The sequence below is a fragment of the Neurospora tetraspora genome, assembly GCF_033439725.1.
Source record: "Neurospora tetraspora strain CBS 560.94 chromosome Unknown B0H65scaffold_6, whole genome shotgun sequence".
NCBI lineage: Eukaryota > Fungi > Ascomycota > Sordariomycetes > Sordariales > Sordariaceae > Neurospora > Neurospora tetraspora.
The window spans coordinates 3361852-3375603 of record NW_026944388.1 but is presented as its reverse complement, the minus strand read 5'-3'; the positions used below and the strand labels follow the sequence as shown (position 1 = coordinate 3375603).

Genomic DNA, 13752 nt, shown 5'->3' with positions numbered 1-13752 from the left:
ATGTGCAAAAAGATGAACGCGGGCTGGTGGGCGAAATGGATGGCACTGACAACTCCCGCCCGTCGTTATCAGGAACACGGCGATACGGATACCGCCTGCCATGAGGGGAAACTGCATTCAAATCCTTCACGACATACTTTCCAGGGTCTTATGGTTCTTTCTTCTGCGCAAAGGTCTCAGCAGTACATGTTTTTCTTCATTTGATCACTTTTTGCAAAGAAAGGTTGACTGTGGGTTTTCAAACAAACTTTGACTCAGCAGGAGCAGCAGAGCAGTAGCAGGTGAAGTACCCAGAGCTCCGGGTATCCAACGCGGGGCCGCCTAAAATTTCCCATACGAACCTGAAAACGAAAAGAACCTCCATCCCTCCTCCATCCGTCCAGTGTCCGACTCGTGCAAAGACCACAATCTCCCCGCCTTTCGTCATTTGCGAGCTGCCCTTTTTGTCATCCGGATTCTTGACGGGGTATACCGACCGATCCTTCAACTAGACAAAACCACTTTACAGCGTTAAAGCCCCCAAGAAACGCCATCAACATGAGCAGCAGCAGCGGCGACGAGGGCGACCTCGATCTTTATGGTGAGGCTGCCACCGAAGACCCTTTAACCGCCATGCTGGCACTCGGTTTCACCATGTGCTAACTAATCTTCGTGTAGCCATTCTCGGCGTCGATAAGTCGGCGAGCCCGAATGACATCAGGAAGGCTTATCGCAAGGTCGGTTAAGTCACTACGCATACCATCGCGTACCTATGCTTCTAGATATTGTGCTGACTCTTTGATCTCCAGCTCGCATTGATCCACCATCCGGACAAGGTCCCCGAGGACCAGCGCCCCGAAGCCGAAGCCAAGTTCAAGACCATCCAACAGGCGTACGAGATTCTCAGCGACGAAGAGAAGCGCGAAATGTACGATGTCCACGGTATGGCTGCTTTCGATCCCTCGAGGGGAGGCGGCCACGGCGGCCACGGCGCCAACATGGATGACATCTTTGCTGCCATGTTCGGCATGGGTGGCATGGGCGGTATGGGCGGCATGCCTAGACGCCCCAAGCGCAGCCCGGATGAGGAGCAGCCCTACAAGGTTACGCTCGAGGAGCTCTACAAGGGCAAGACTGTCAAGTTCGCTGCCGAGAAGCAGGTTGTCTGTCGCCAGTGCAAGGGCAGCGGTGCTAAGGAGAACGTAAAGCCCAACAAGTGCGAGCGCTGCAAGGGCCGCGGTCTTGTGGAGGCCTACCAGTCCATCGGCCCCAACATGGCCCGTCAAGTTGTCATTCCCTGCGATCACTGCTCTGGCTCTGGTATGTTCTATAAGGAGAAGGATCGCTGCAAGAAGTGCAAGGGCAAGCGGACTTGCAAGGAGACCAAGGCTCTCGAGCTCTACATTCCTCCCGGCTCCATGCAGGGCGATAGGATCGTCTTGGAAGGAGAGGCAGACCAGCTTCCGGACCAGGCGCCAGGAGATCTCATCTTCCACCTTGTCGAGGAGCCCCATGACGTCTTCACCCGCATCGGCCATGACCTCTCAGCCGACCTCAAGGTTACCCTTATCGAGGCTCTGGCCGGTTTCTCGCGTGTCGTTGTCAAGCACCTTGACGGCAGAGGCATTCACATTAACCACCCTCGTGGCAAGGTTCTCCGTCCCGGCGACGTCCTCAAGGTCCCCGGTGAGGGTATGCCCGTGAAGAAGAGTGATATGAAGGGCGATCTGTACCTCGTTGTGAAGATCGAGTTCCCTGAAGATGGTTGGCTGCAGGACGACAGCCAGTATGACGCTTTGGCGAAGCTCCTACCTCCTCCGGCCAAGCCTATCGAGGCCGAGGAGATGGATGACGTTGAATATGAGACTGGTGCCGATATCCAACAGGTATGATGGTTTTTCAGATGTATAAGGAGAGAAGCTGTTGCTAACATTCGAACCTAGATGGGCGCTCACCAAGGTGACCCGCGCTACGGCAACGATTGGGAGGATGATGACGATGAGGAGGATGCTGGTCCCCAGTGCGCTACCCAGTAAGGAAATATACACTCTGTAGGGAGTGCTATATACCTATAGCATTGGCAAAGTCCTCGTCGCCATCGTCCCTCAACGAGTACAACGCGCCAAGTATCGAACTCGGCGTGGGTGGCTGGAAACGAGTGGGACAGTCCAGGACTTGACGGTCGCCCAGCTGCCACACCGAGAAACGCACGACCAGAGTAGCCGTTTTCTTCAAACCTTTTGCGGTTTCATATAGCTCTGTTGCGGAGCGGTCCAGCAGTAGTATGCTTAGGAGCATGGCCTAGCCCGGTTGGATAAGCGAACTACAAGTTCCCACCACTGATCCGGCAGGCCATTTGCTCCCACTGCCACAGGACATGGCAGTTTTGGAGGGTTTTGGTCAACATGGAGCAATGGCCGTTTCTACACATCTTGAGCGACCATTAGGGAATTAGGGAGGCAGCATGCTTTTAGACGTCAAGCAGCATTGCCCATCAACCACCCGGAATCATCCCTATCTTTTAGACTTGACACATAGACTTGTGTGTATGCTCAATACCCAGCGATATGATAGCGGATGGATAAAAGTTGATTGATAATGATTCGGGGTGAATGTATGTTGGTGTTTTGTCGAAGGTTCCCAATGTCATTGCTGAACTGTAAACGATGATGCTTATCGCTTGAGTGGATCTATGTCATGTGTTTGGTCTTAGGAGGTTGAACTCAAGATAGAGTCCCGGGTCACGAATGCTGAAAAATGACAGCGACCGACGCGTTCCGTGATAATTCAGTAAAATGATTCATGGATCCGCAAAGACTCCCAATCGAATGTGCATTTCATAGTCGTGGTGATAGAATTGTTGCCGGCGAGATGCACTGCGTACAAAGAAAGAGGCAGCTCCTGAGATGGTCTCAGACGGCTGGGCGCCATATCCAGGTGCGGCTTGACTGCCAAGACTTACAACTGCCACCCAGATGGTGACCCACACCAGCAAAAGTCTGGCGAATCACAACCGCGTACCAAGCCTCGCCTTAACAATTTCGCACAGCCCTAAGCCCACCAGCTACACTTTCTCGATTTTTTTCCCCAGGTCCCGCCGTGACGCTGCCCGCCGAAACAGTCCCCCATCACTCGATAACAGACAGTCAAGGTAGGCACCCTCGTTCAATCGTGTTTTCAATAACGAAGCAATTCTAACAGCATATTCAAGATGGTTGCCGCCAAGAAGCACGTCCCTATCGTCAAGAAGCGTACGTTTTTCCTCAATTCCGCGACTCCGACCGACGAAAAATGGAAATCCCCTCGCGAGCTCGAGCTCGAGGGCCGACAACTCCATCACCGCCGTTTCCCAACACAAATCGACGAAAGAGCGATGCGAACACCAATGGAACTAGAATGTTGACGAATTTTTGGTGAACAGGCTCTAAGGGCTTCATGCGCCACCAGAGTGATCGCTTTATGCGTGTGGACTCGGCATGGCGCAAGCCCAAGGGTATCGATAACCGCGTCCGCCGTCGCTTCAGGGGCACTCTTGCTATGCCCTCGGTACGTTTGGCCATAATCCGGTGGTGGTGGAAGGCGGAGCGAACTTGGACGGGGACCGCAGGATTGGATTGTCCTAAGTCCCCGGACAGAGAGACGCTCCGCGGGTGATCGTTGGGAAAACGATTGGGAAGTTCAAACCGATCAAAGGGCTAACCAGACGCGACTTGCTTCGCGCTTCTAGATCGGCTATGGCTCCAACAAGAAGACCCGCCACATGATGCCCTCCGGCCACAAGGCTTTCCTCGTCAGCAACGTCAAGGATGTCGAGCTCCTCCTCATGCACAACAAGACCTACGCTGCTGAGTACGTTACCTCGAGATATAATACCCCTGGGACATGAGCCGGAATGGGGATCATGGACTCGCCCTCGCGGCATCCAATGGATAATGAAGGCAACGGGCGAGGGCGAAGCAATGGACCATCACTGACATGCTCAATTCTAGGATCGCCCACAACGTCTCTTCCCGCAAGCGCATCGAGATCATCGCTCGCGCTAAGCAGCTCTCCGTCAAGGTCACCAACGCCAAGGCCAAGGTTACCACCGAGGTCTAAATCTTCCTGTCTTCATCGTCATAAGGGGGCACTTTTTTCGTCATGTGTGATTTTGGGAGCATCTCAAGGCGGTCTCAATGGGAAATGGGTTCTGCTTTCTTTGGTCAGCGGGTTTTCTGCTAGCAACCAACCCAGGCTAGTGAAAATACAAACGCGGCTTGCTTGTCAAGGCACACACTACGAAAACCAGGCATCTACTACCACTGGACATACAAACAACGGACGGGAACGGCGTTGTGATGAGGAAAGCCAAGCCGTTGGCCTCTCATCGTTTTTGTTGTCTCTGAGATATGGGACAGCACTGCACGGACAGAAGATATGAAATGATACCAGACCAATTTGACGTCACCCAGAGCGCAAGCAGTTGTGTCGTTGTGAATGGTATCATGTGAACTGATGGCTGAGAATAGGCTCGTTACCCGCTTCTACCAGCCGACTTGACTTCATTACTATGGCCATTCGAGGCTGATGCCAGGCTTGATGGGAAGATTAGTCGATGAACTGTCTCGCCCAGAATGATCAGCGCCCGCCCTACGTTGACGTAAAGTCAAGGTCAGAATATATACACTTTGGAGGTAGACAAAAAAGGCAAGCCGCCAAATGCTCCAACTCGGTTGTTCGTGTTCATGTTGACCTGTCCGTTTCGACCTTGGTATTGATCTCTGTTTCTATCAACGTCTTCCTCCAGTGGCGCAAGGTTAAAACTGTATGTTGGGAATACGGGAACCATTTATTAAGCCAAAAGGAAGCAGAAACCACATCCTGTGAGACTTTCCAGCGACCATATCCATCCCTCGTTTAAGACACTTGGCTCTTGCTTCGCAAATAAGGGGTTTCCCATATTCAGACTTCAGCGACCTTCCAGTCACAGACTCATCAGAAACCCAGGAGCAGGGCATAGCATTGACCAAACATAGGTAGCGATAGTAGAGCATCGGCATAACCTAGCCAGGTAATCCGGAGGCCGAAGTACAAGGGTCATAAGACACACCTGGGTAGTCTCTCACCTTCCGCCACAGAGAGAGCGGTAGCGGTATCTAGAACGGAACTTCATGCTTGTTACACCAATCCACCTAACTGACTACTTATCAGGCCCATTACGTATGAAACGGAAATAGTTGCTCCCAGGTCTATACTGAATAGGTACTCCCCCATCTTGTTGCCACGCCGAAATCGAATGACCGGGACTCGCGTCACCTACCATACAGCATACCTATCAGAGTGACAAACCCCTGGTGTAAGCCCTCACTCCTCGGATTCTCAACTCTCCGATGGTGGTTTTTAACCATACCATTACTTGATGCTCTCCGAGTTTCCGTTTGTTTAGGGGGCTTGAGTCCGAAGAGAAGGAAGGGTCCTGTGCACATCACACGAGGACAACAAATGTCGTGGAACCGGGGCCGGTTCTGTTACTACCGTATAATCTCGCGAAATTCGCCAAAGACAATGCAGGGTTAAAGGTGTCCGACAACCACGTACATGCTCATTGACGGCCGCCAAATGCAACTGGCAGACCTTCAACCCTTCCTTTTCTGCACATTGTATTTGGCGAATCTCGCGAGATTATACGGTATGCCACATGGGCATGTCAGTATTGGGTTATTGAACGGCGATCGCCAAGTATGAGCCTTTTTTGTTGTAGCCAAATACCTTTCTTGTTTTTATTTTCTGGAAATCAGTGAGTGGCAAAGTGAAAATCATGGGTACACTCACTCTATGAAGAGCTCGTAAAATAGGGTGGCATAAGCGAATCTTATGTCTCCTATGCATTCGAGTGTCGTCATCTCTATATGCTTGTGATAACTCGTTTCGGTAGGTACCGTGCGGACTACGGAGGTCCGAAATCCTAGAGTACCTACATGTATGTGGTCATGGTCAATCTGCTGTTGACCATCTGTTCAGTCAGTCCTGTTGGCTATGATGCGAGTTCGAGTTGCGAATTAGACTGAGTTGCGCGATTGTAGTAGGTAAGTATGACGAGGATGAATCACTGATTTCTTGTTGGATAAGGAACGACGGCTACTTTACGGTATGCAAAAGTCAGCAATTAAGAGGATATGGGCTCTCGGAACCTCAGCTCTGGTACTCTTTGCTCAGAGACCATGCTCTTCATTTTGGCTTTTGGCAGCTCATTAGTGTAGGGCTGTTGGTCTTGATCATGATGTTATGGGACGGTGTTTGACGGTGGGAGTTCTTGATAGTTCGGGGGATATCTCGGGCTATGACATATACTGTCGTGACTTGTCTCTTGAATCGTCAACATTTGGCCTCATGAGAGCAGTGAAGTTTGACCGAAGATTCCGAGACACAGGGAGTATGGCTGAAATGGAAAGAGTGCTTGGTCCGGATTGATACTGGGAATCAGAGATGTTTGGACCACCAAAGGGAATGAACGCTGATCTCGAATATTGTAGTTGGTCAGTTGTAATGGTCTGCGTTTAGCATATCCAATTCTGACCCGGGACCACAAGTACCGAATTATGGCACGGCATGTATTGACCACAACTACATCGTTCCTGAGCAGACCTAGCCACCAATAGCATGGTTTACAAAAACGTAAGGCTGTCTGTCCATGTGCTCGGTGTGCCCACCGAAATCTCCTGCTTCTCGCCCAAGGCATCCGGATGTAATACCCATCCGAAGAAAGTCACACTCGGTTCCCGAACAGTTGGAACCACTTTCTCACTCGCTCATCATTTTGCGGGGTCGACTAAACCTGCATGGGTTTTGCAACAACTTGCCCGACTGGTCAGATCTCAGTTTCCATTATTCACAGATTCGGGGGGCGGGAGAAAAAAAAATAACGGAGCATGTGACTTTGTATACACGAACGAAGAAGGGCCTAGCCACTTAAAGTGCGCGCTTGGTGGCCACCTCCAGCGCCGCCGAGAAGGCTTCTACGAACTGTACGCAGTCGCTAAATGTGTTATACAACGGAGCCGGTGCGACCCGGATGACATTGGGCCTCCGCTCGTCAACGATAACTCCGCGTGCCTCGAGCTCCTTCATGACGGTATCTAGGAGCCCGTCGGAGAGCATGAGACTCAGCTGCGCGCCTCTTTCCTCTGGCTTGGAAGGGGTGATGATACGGAAGTGAGCTCGGTCTTCCTCCTTCATCTGACCGAGAGTGGCTTCGAGGAAGTTGGTCAGCTTGAGGGATTTGCTCCTCAGCGCTTCCATGCCGCCAGCCTCCTGGAAAATCTCCAAGGAGGCGCTCAGACTGGTAATGTCCAGAATGCTAGGGTTGCTCAACTGGAAGCCGGCCGCACCGGCCACGGGGTGGAACTTGTTGGCCATGACAAACCTCGTCTTCTTGTCATTGCCCCACCAGCCCGCCAAGCGGTTATTGTAGCCCTCCTCAGGTTTCTCGTCCGTGATCTCCTTGGTCACGACGCTGTTGTTGGTGTGGACGAACAGGCCGCCGATACATCCAGGGCCGCCATTGAGGTACTTGTAGCTGCACCAAGCCGCCGCATCTACTCCCCAGTCGTGGAGATACAGTGGCACGTTACCTACCGCGTGGGCGAGATCCCAGATGACAAATATGCCGTGCTCATGGGCAAAAGCTGTGATGGCGGGAATGTCAAGCAACTGACCAGTGTAGTATTGGATACCGGGGAGCAAGAGTAGAGCTGTGCTGTCAGCATGGGCCGAGATTACGGACAAGATTTCCTCGGTGGTGATGATGTTGTCCTTGGAGGATGACTCTATCAGAACCATGGACTTTTCAGTAGACAAGCCATGATGGCGAATTTGGGTCTCGACCGCGAACTAGAACTATTCTGTCAGTCATCCCGCTACCAGTCTGACAGGCGCCTGAAAGGAGGGGTTGTTTACATGGTCACTAGGGAAAGCCTTGTTCTCTAAGATGATCTTGTGACGACCATTGATATCGGGGCGGTAAAAGGCAGACATCAAAAGGTGGATGTTGGCAGTCAGGGTCTGCATGACAGCCACCTCGGAAACGTCGGCACCAACAACGGGAGCAATAAGCTCTGCAGCTTTGGCATCGGCATCAAGCCACGTCGGAAGAGGGGACTCTTCAAGAGGCTTGAAATGGCCCTGCACTCCTTGAGTGGCCCATGTGGTGAGATACTGATTGAGACGAGTGACTGTTCTCTTGGGTTGCACACCCAGCGAATTGCCGCAGAGGTAAATGCACTTGGTATCGTCCTCGGACTCTGGCAAGGCGGCTAGAACCGAGCATTAGCCCCCATCTTGGTGTGCCTCAGCGGGACTTCTCTTGTTCATGGTTGGCGATCAAACCTAGGTGAGAGTCGGCCAAGCGGGAGCTCGCTATTTGGGCCTTGGTAGGAATGTTGAACTCATCGCGGACGAAGGCGATGGGGTCCTCATTGTCCAGAGCCTCAGCCTGCTTCCGGGCGTCTTGAACCGCTGCGGTACTCATGTTTTTCCACTTGGTGGGTGAGTTGGTGGGATGGTTGTCGTTGTTGGTGGACCACGATGAAGCAGCCATGAAGTTGTGAGAGGCTCTTGCATCGTCGCTATCGATAGTGGAGGGTCCAATCGTCTCTTCTCAAAGAGGAAACAACATGCCCCACCTTTCCCGCTGCCAACGGCTGGCGTGGCCCGTGGGTGCCCCTCACCGTCCCGCACCAACTGTTCCCGTCGTTTGTGACGGACTGACGGGACTCCTGAACGGTGGGGCAGACCTCCAAGGCCTGAACCATAAAAAGATTCCGGTCTCCATCAATTTCCCCCCGATCTCAATGGAACGCTGTCAGTTGTCAAGCGTCTGTCACCAAAACTTCCCGCCCGCCAATCTACAAGAGACGACGACGAAGGATATGAAACCCACGTGGTGAATTCTCTCATGCAAGAGGCACCAGTCCGCGGCTTTGCAGTTGTTTCACCGCCTAGGTACCCCAAGATTTGACGGTCAACACCTGGAAAACATGTGCCTCCAGCAGGACGATCACCTCCAACTCGATGGAAACTCCAAGCACTGCGTTCAATGCACGCAAGCTTCACCATGCGAGGGTTCAAGTCTCGTGAACTCGAGAGCCAAGTTGGAATTCGAAAGCCCTCACCTCTCCACAGCATCAGCGTCATCGTCTCCGCATTCCGCAATAGGTGCATCATCGGTGGCGCCTTGCCATGTGAGAAAGTGCCAGCGCGATTCACGGCCTGTTCGCAGAAAGTAACGACAACTTCTAAAAGCCCAGAGATTCTGCCATATGCGTGCCTCCATTGTTCTTGGTTTTAAGGACAACTTGCCGGTGCATGCTTTTCAAGGCCAGAAGGTTTTGGAAAAGGGACTACGATACCTGAACTGCAAGCCCCTTGAAGACTCAACAAAAACGACAAACGAGACGCCAAAGGTGATTGACTCTTTAGGGGTATACACCGTAAGACAGACCCACGACGGTTCTCTCGGATAGATCAGCAGATCGGAATGTTTACCGTGGGAAACAAGTCTTTGATCAGCTGAGCAAAGCTTGAATGAAGCAACGGTATGGACAATGAGACACGAGGGACATCGCTTGTTCCTCTCGGTAGCATGCTTGAACGTTGTGGATTCGACCCGTGGCGGTGCTCCCCGTCTCGTTTCGTGTCGAACACTGAGCTGAGCTGTACATTTTCTCAACATTGAGAAGCTGTCTCAGAGTCAGGGGAACCTGAAGTCTGAGTATCAGCAGTTGCAATGTTTGGATTGGCGGGCCAGGATGTTGGGTCTGGGGAAAAAGCCTGGATTGCCCCTGCTTGGCGGGATTGGACAATGCCAACGGCCGGCCAAAATTCCTGAAGCCAAGCTCCCGTGACCCGTCAGGTCTGTTTTGGTCGAATTTCACAGCGCCCTGTCAAGCCTGTCGATGAGGCACGAGATCAACAGAACTTTCGTCCCTGACAGCAGCCCCAATGGATTCCGCCAGCCCGCCAGCCTTCCCGCAAGCGCAGCTCGCAGCTCGGAAGCGACGGTGCCGCGACGGTGTCACCAGGGGCAAGACTTGCCCCTCCTCGGTAGGCGATCCGGAAGGTAGAGGCTGTCGTAATCCCCGGGGGCCGTTACGGCATATCAGCGGTCAAGCCTAGAAAGAGAGCTGTGGTAGGCGGAGATCCCCATACGGAACCTCGTTGACTCCATACCAAGCGCGCAAGTTTTGGGCTTACTAGTCCTGCAATAAGAGCCAACTCCAGGATCCCGTGCGACTCGAGATGGAGCGCCAGATAGTTTCTATTACCCCCAGATTACTTGATGGCGTCTCCAGCACACACAGACCGGCCTAAAGAAGTACGGGTTTTGGAAAAGCTGGGGGTAATGAAAACCGGCGGGACAACCACTCAGCAGCCGCCGTGGGTCCCGACGTCTGGAGAAACAGGGAGGTAATCGCGGAGTACAGGCCACCAGGGAGCTCCAACTTCTCCAACTTTTACGTACTGGGGGCCATCACGGGACCAGCTTGTTTGAAACAAAATTTTCACAATTTGACGACGATTAGAGGCTCCAGAACACCGATGAGGCCAGTATACACGGTTATGATGCCAGTAAGCGTTTCTTGGCTCGCTGAATTCTCAATGGCCAAGCCAAGAGGCGGTAAAGAAGCACGCCGTCACACAACATGATCGATGTTGACGAAATCCACCGGCAGCACCACCTACTGTCTAAGTCTGCCTCCATCTCACTACGGTATAGTGCTTCTACAGGGCTGCATGCGATGCAAAAATCTCTTCCCGTCCAGCTGCCATCCAGCAGAGAATCCGGGATACGAAGCATCGAATACTGTGGAGGTACCTCTTTGTCTCCTTTCCCAGATGCCCACCGAGCCCCCTAAGCTGAGAGGCAAATGTCGTGATCCCCACCAATGACACCCAACTTCGCACGGTGTACATTACGACACTGGGTACCGACGGGGCAAACTGCACCAGAAAACCTGAACGCTTGCTTCCAGAACGTGCTCGTTTGTGCTGTGGTGAGAAGCGGGAAAATCATGGTGAACAGTGCCTGCAATGTTTTGCTTTTTTGGAGAAAATATTCGACCAGTTGACCATTTGACAAGCATCAAAGCCCAGGGGTGCTCCCGTATGGAAGTCACTTACCGGTAACATGCACATGGCCACGAGTCCTCATACAGCAAGTGGAAGCGCTGTACCGCACGAAAGAGTTGCGTGCGTTGATGAAAGTGAAGACGGCAGAAGGGCACGAAGAGGAGTCACGACGGCTTCGGCTTCAGTTCAAAGGTTTTGCTCAGCCATAAATTGGATGGCGACATTGACGATACGACGGAGAGAAAGAAAGCTAGAAGTGGTCAAGGCCAACTGGAAAACCTCGAATAGCCGCTTTTCTGGGGAAGGAGAAGGGGTGCCCCACTGAGGGAGAGGTACGTACCCCGTACCTTGACTGCAAATAGAAACGAGGGAAACCCCGGCCATCCGTTCAGGTACCGATCCTGTGACCCAATCAGCACGGGCCAGCAAGTGGGCAGTCCGGCGAATTCGGTTGGCGGGCAGAGCGAGAAAGGCCCACAACCAGGTACGTACCTGTACGGACCCCAAACCCTTCATTGGGACTCTTTGGATTCTGGGGAAAGAGTTAGCAACTCATCCATTCCTTCTTGACGACATGGCACATCGTGAAGACAGTCAGGAAGGTACCTGGGAGCTACTTTCGCTACCTCTCTAGCCAAGTCAACAAGCCATCGTCAATGTCGGTCGGGTCCATCACGGCCCATCGACGGTCTATGGCTTCCATCCTGGTAAAGCTCCAGTCCCATCCCCAACTCTAGAGGTCACTTGTTGCAGCAACATGGATTGACGGATGAAGCCAATAAGCCGGAACTGTGCAGACATATAAAGAGCTCTGGGACGCCCACCCCGTCAGCCAACAGTTACAAGGCTTGAGTTCAAAGACTATACTTAATACACACACTTCATCCCTTGATCAAAGGTCAACAACTCCAGGCCCTCTTTCTGTCAGCTTTTGTTATAAGCCTTGGCCTGTTGTTCCATTCTCGGCGGATTCGCTTCGACTAGGTCTCTAACACCTCCATATCAAGCCGCCAACCGACGAAACCCCTAGCTGTATTCCAGCCAAACAAACAAACCGGTCTTATCTCTGTGCAACAGACTCGGCCGAATATCCTCACTCCGGTCCATTTTGGTAGGTGGCATTTTTCCCTTTTACCTGGAAAAATACCCTTGGCGGAGATGTCAGGGCGATTACCTCTATATAACACTAGCAATTACCCTTGGGTGACGTCGACACGACCAATGTATCCTTGGGCCACCCCTGAACCACTCAGCACGGTTTACCACCATTGCCGCTGCAACCACTACACTGCCCTTCCAGGAACACTTTCCTGTCACGTCCCCCGAATACCGATCTCCCCTGGATCTTGTCCCTCTGTCCCACCACCTTCATGTTTCCATCCGAATATTCCTTCCCTGCCCCTATTTCCCTTATCTCTTGGGAATTCAGCCTTTGCGCGGCAAGGCGGAAGCTCGCATTATATACCACCGACGAAGGCTGGGATGCCAAGGCCGCGTGTTGCCTGAGTTCTTGCTCGGGGTGATATCTGGCGTGCAAAGCGAGTCCCGTATCTCTGGATGTTGGGATGAATCCTGGTATCATCTGTACTATGGAATACGCAGTATTTCGTACCCGGGCTGCTCCTTCTCTGATTGCAACCTCTCCCGATCCTCATTCGAATCCTGTCAGCGTTCCCATTGGCGGCCGGACGGAAAGGATGAGTCGATCAGGAAAGAGGGATTGGAGATGGATTGGGAACTTTGCCAATTCGCCATGGAAACCAGCCATTTAAGTGGCTCACCATTGAGGGCTCCTGGCCACAATTCCTTTCACAATGCGCATCGTGTTATCTCGTCAGTCTTGAAAGCCACGTTCTAACAGGCCAACAGGAATCTAGGCATTGCTGTCAACAAAATACCTTTGACGGCTTTTCACACTCGTCCTCTTTGTCTCTCGAAACCTCCGAGACAAATTTACCCTTATCGCTGGACCGTTGCATCTCGCTTTTGGTCCTTGCCCCTCCAGGTACCATTCATCTATCGCCCCGCCAGCGAGCAGCATCAGAGCATCACAGCATCGCCATACCGACGCCTGTGAACTTCTCGAAATAGCACAGGTCCTCATACACACGGATACCTGTCGCCCCAGCACCAGCACCTAAGCGCAAGTATCTGTGCTACTTTGAACTTGCCAATCCCTTTATCTGCCTAGGCGGATAATCTCGACTGTCAAGCAAAGTTCTGACCAGGTACGTACCGCTCTCCCTCGCATACGCCCTCAAAAGGGTGTGTATTTCTCTTATCAGCACGAGAGGAAACACAAAAGCATGGCTTCAGGAGCGGTGAGCACAAACTCGCATGCCGGAGCTTACACTCCCGCAAAACAAAACGAAACGCGCTCGTTTTTACTGCCGTCCCAATTTGGCGGCATCGAGTTTGTCTTGCCGTTATCAATGCCACCTTGCCGTGTCATCCTTTCTCCCTTCCCTGGCTCATGGCTGTGCCACGATATGTGGCCGACCTGGCTTATCCGATCCCGGGGGCTTGACCTGTTTGACCTGATACGGGACCTTCCATGTTCTGGTTATTCTTGTCTTTCACGTTGAGCTTTCTGATATCGGTCATACCACGGTCGAGATGAAAGGCCAACGGCTGTCATTGCACCATGAATACCCTACAAAACCCCCT

The 13752-nt window shown here is 52.4% G+C and overlaps 4 protein-coding genes across 4 annotated transcripts; 2 read left to right on the top strand and 2 right to left on the bottom strand.

Annotated features, from left to right (window-relative positions):
- Positions 1–327: 327 nt before the first annotated feature.
- B0H65DRAFT_275462 (uncharacterized protein) lies at positions 328–2391 on the top strand. The gene is made up of 4 exons (XM_062822800.1): positions 328–580; positions 658–716; positions 789–1865; positions 1923–2391. Exons 1-4 carry the CDS (start codon positions 538–540, stop codon positions 2013–2015), a joined length of 1272 nt encoding a protein of 423 aa, XP_062679838.1. The 5' UTR covers positions 328–537; the 3' UTR covers positions 2016–2391.
- Positions 2392–3190: 799 nt separating this feature from the next.
- B0H65DRAFT_432103 (60S ribosomal protein L32) lies at positions 3191–4077 on the top strand (the record flags this gene model as incomplete). The annotated part of the gene is made up of 4 exons (XM_062824981.1): positions 3191–3230; positions 3401–3525; positions 3707–3828; positions 3969–4077. 4 exons carry the CDS (start codon positions 3191–3193, stop codon positions 4075–4077), a joined length of 396 nt encoding a protein of 131 aa, XP_062679837.1.
- Positions 4078–6530: 2453 nt separating this feature from the next.
- B0H65DRAFT_473909 (pyridoxal phosphate-dependent transferase) lies at positions 6531–8606 on the bottom strand. The gene is made up of 3 exons (XM_062827220.1): positions 8344–8606; positions 7915–8270; positions 6531–7848 (listed from the first exon to the last, which is right to left on the bottom strand). Exons 1-3 carry the CDS (start codon positions 8552–8554, stop codon positions 6928–6930), a joined length of 1488 nt encoding a protein of 495 aa, XP_062679836.1. The 5' UTR covers positions 8555–8606; the 3' UTR covers positions 6531–6927.
- A 2665-nt stretch (positions 8607–11271) lies between these two features.
- Positions 11272–11601, bottom strand: B0H65DRAFT_444831 (uncharacterized protein; the record flags this gene model as incomplete). The annotated part of the gene is made up of 1 exon (XM_062825704.1): positions 11272–11601. One exon carries the CDS (start codon positions 11599–11601, stop codon positions 11272–11274), a length of 330 nt encoding a protein of 109 aa, XP_062679835.1.
- Positions 11602–13752: the final 2151 nt, after the last annotated feature.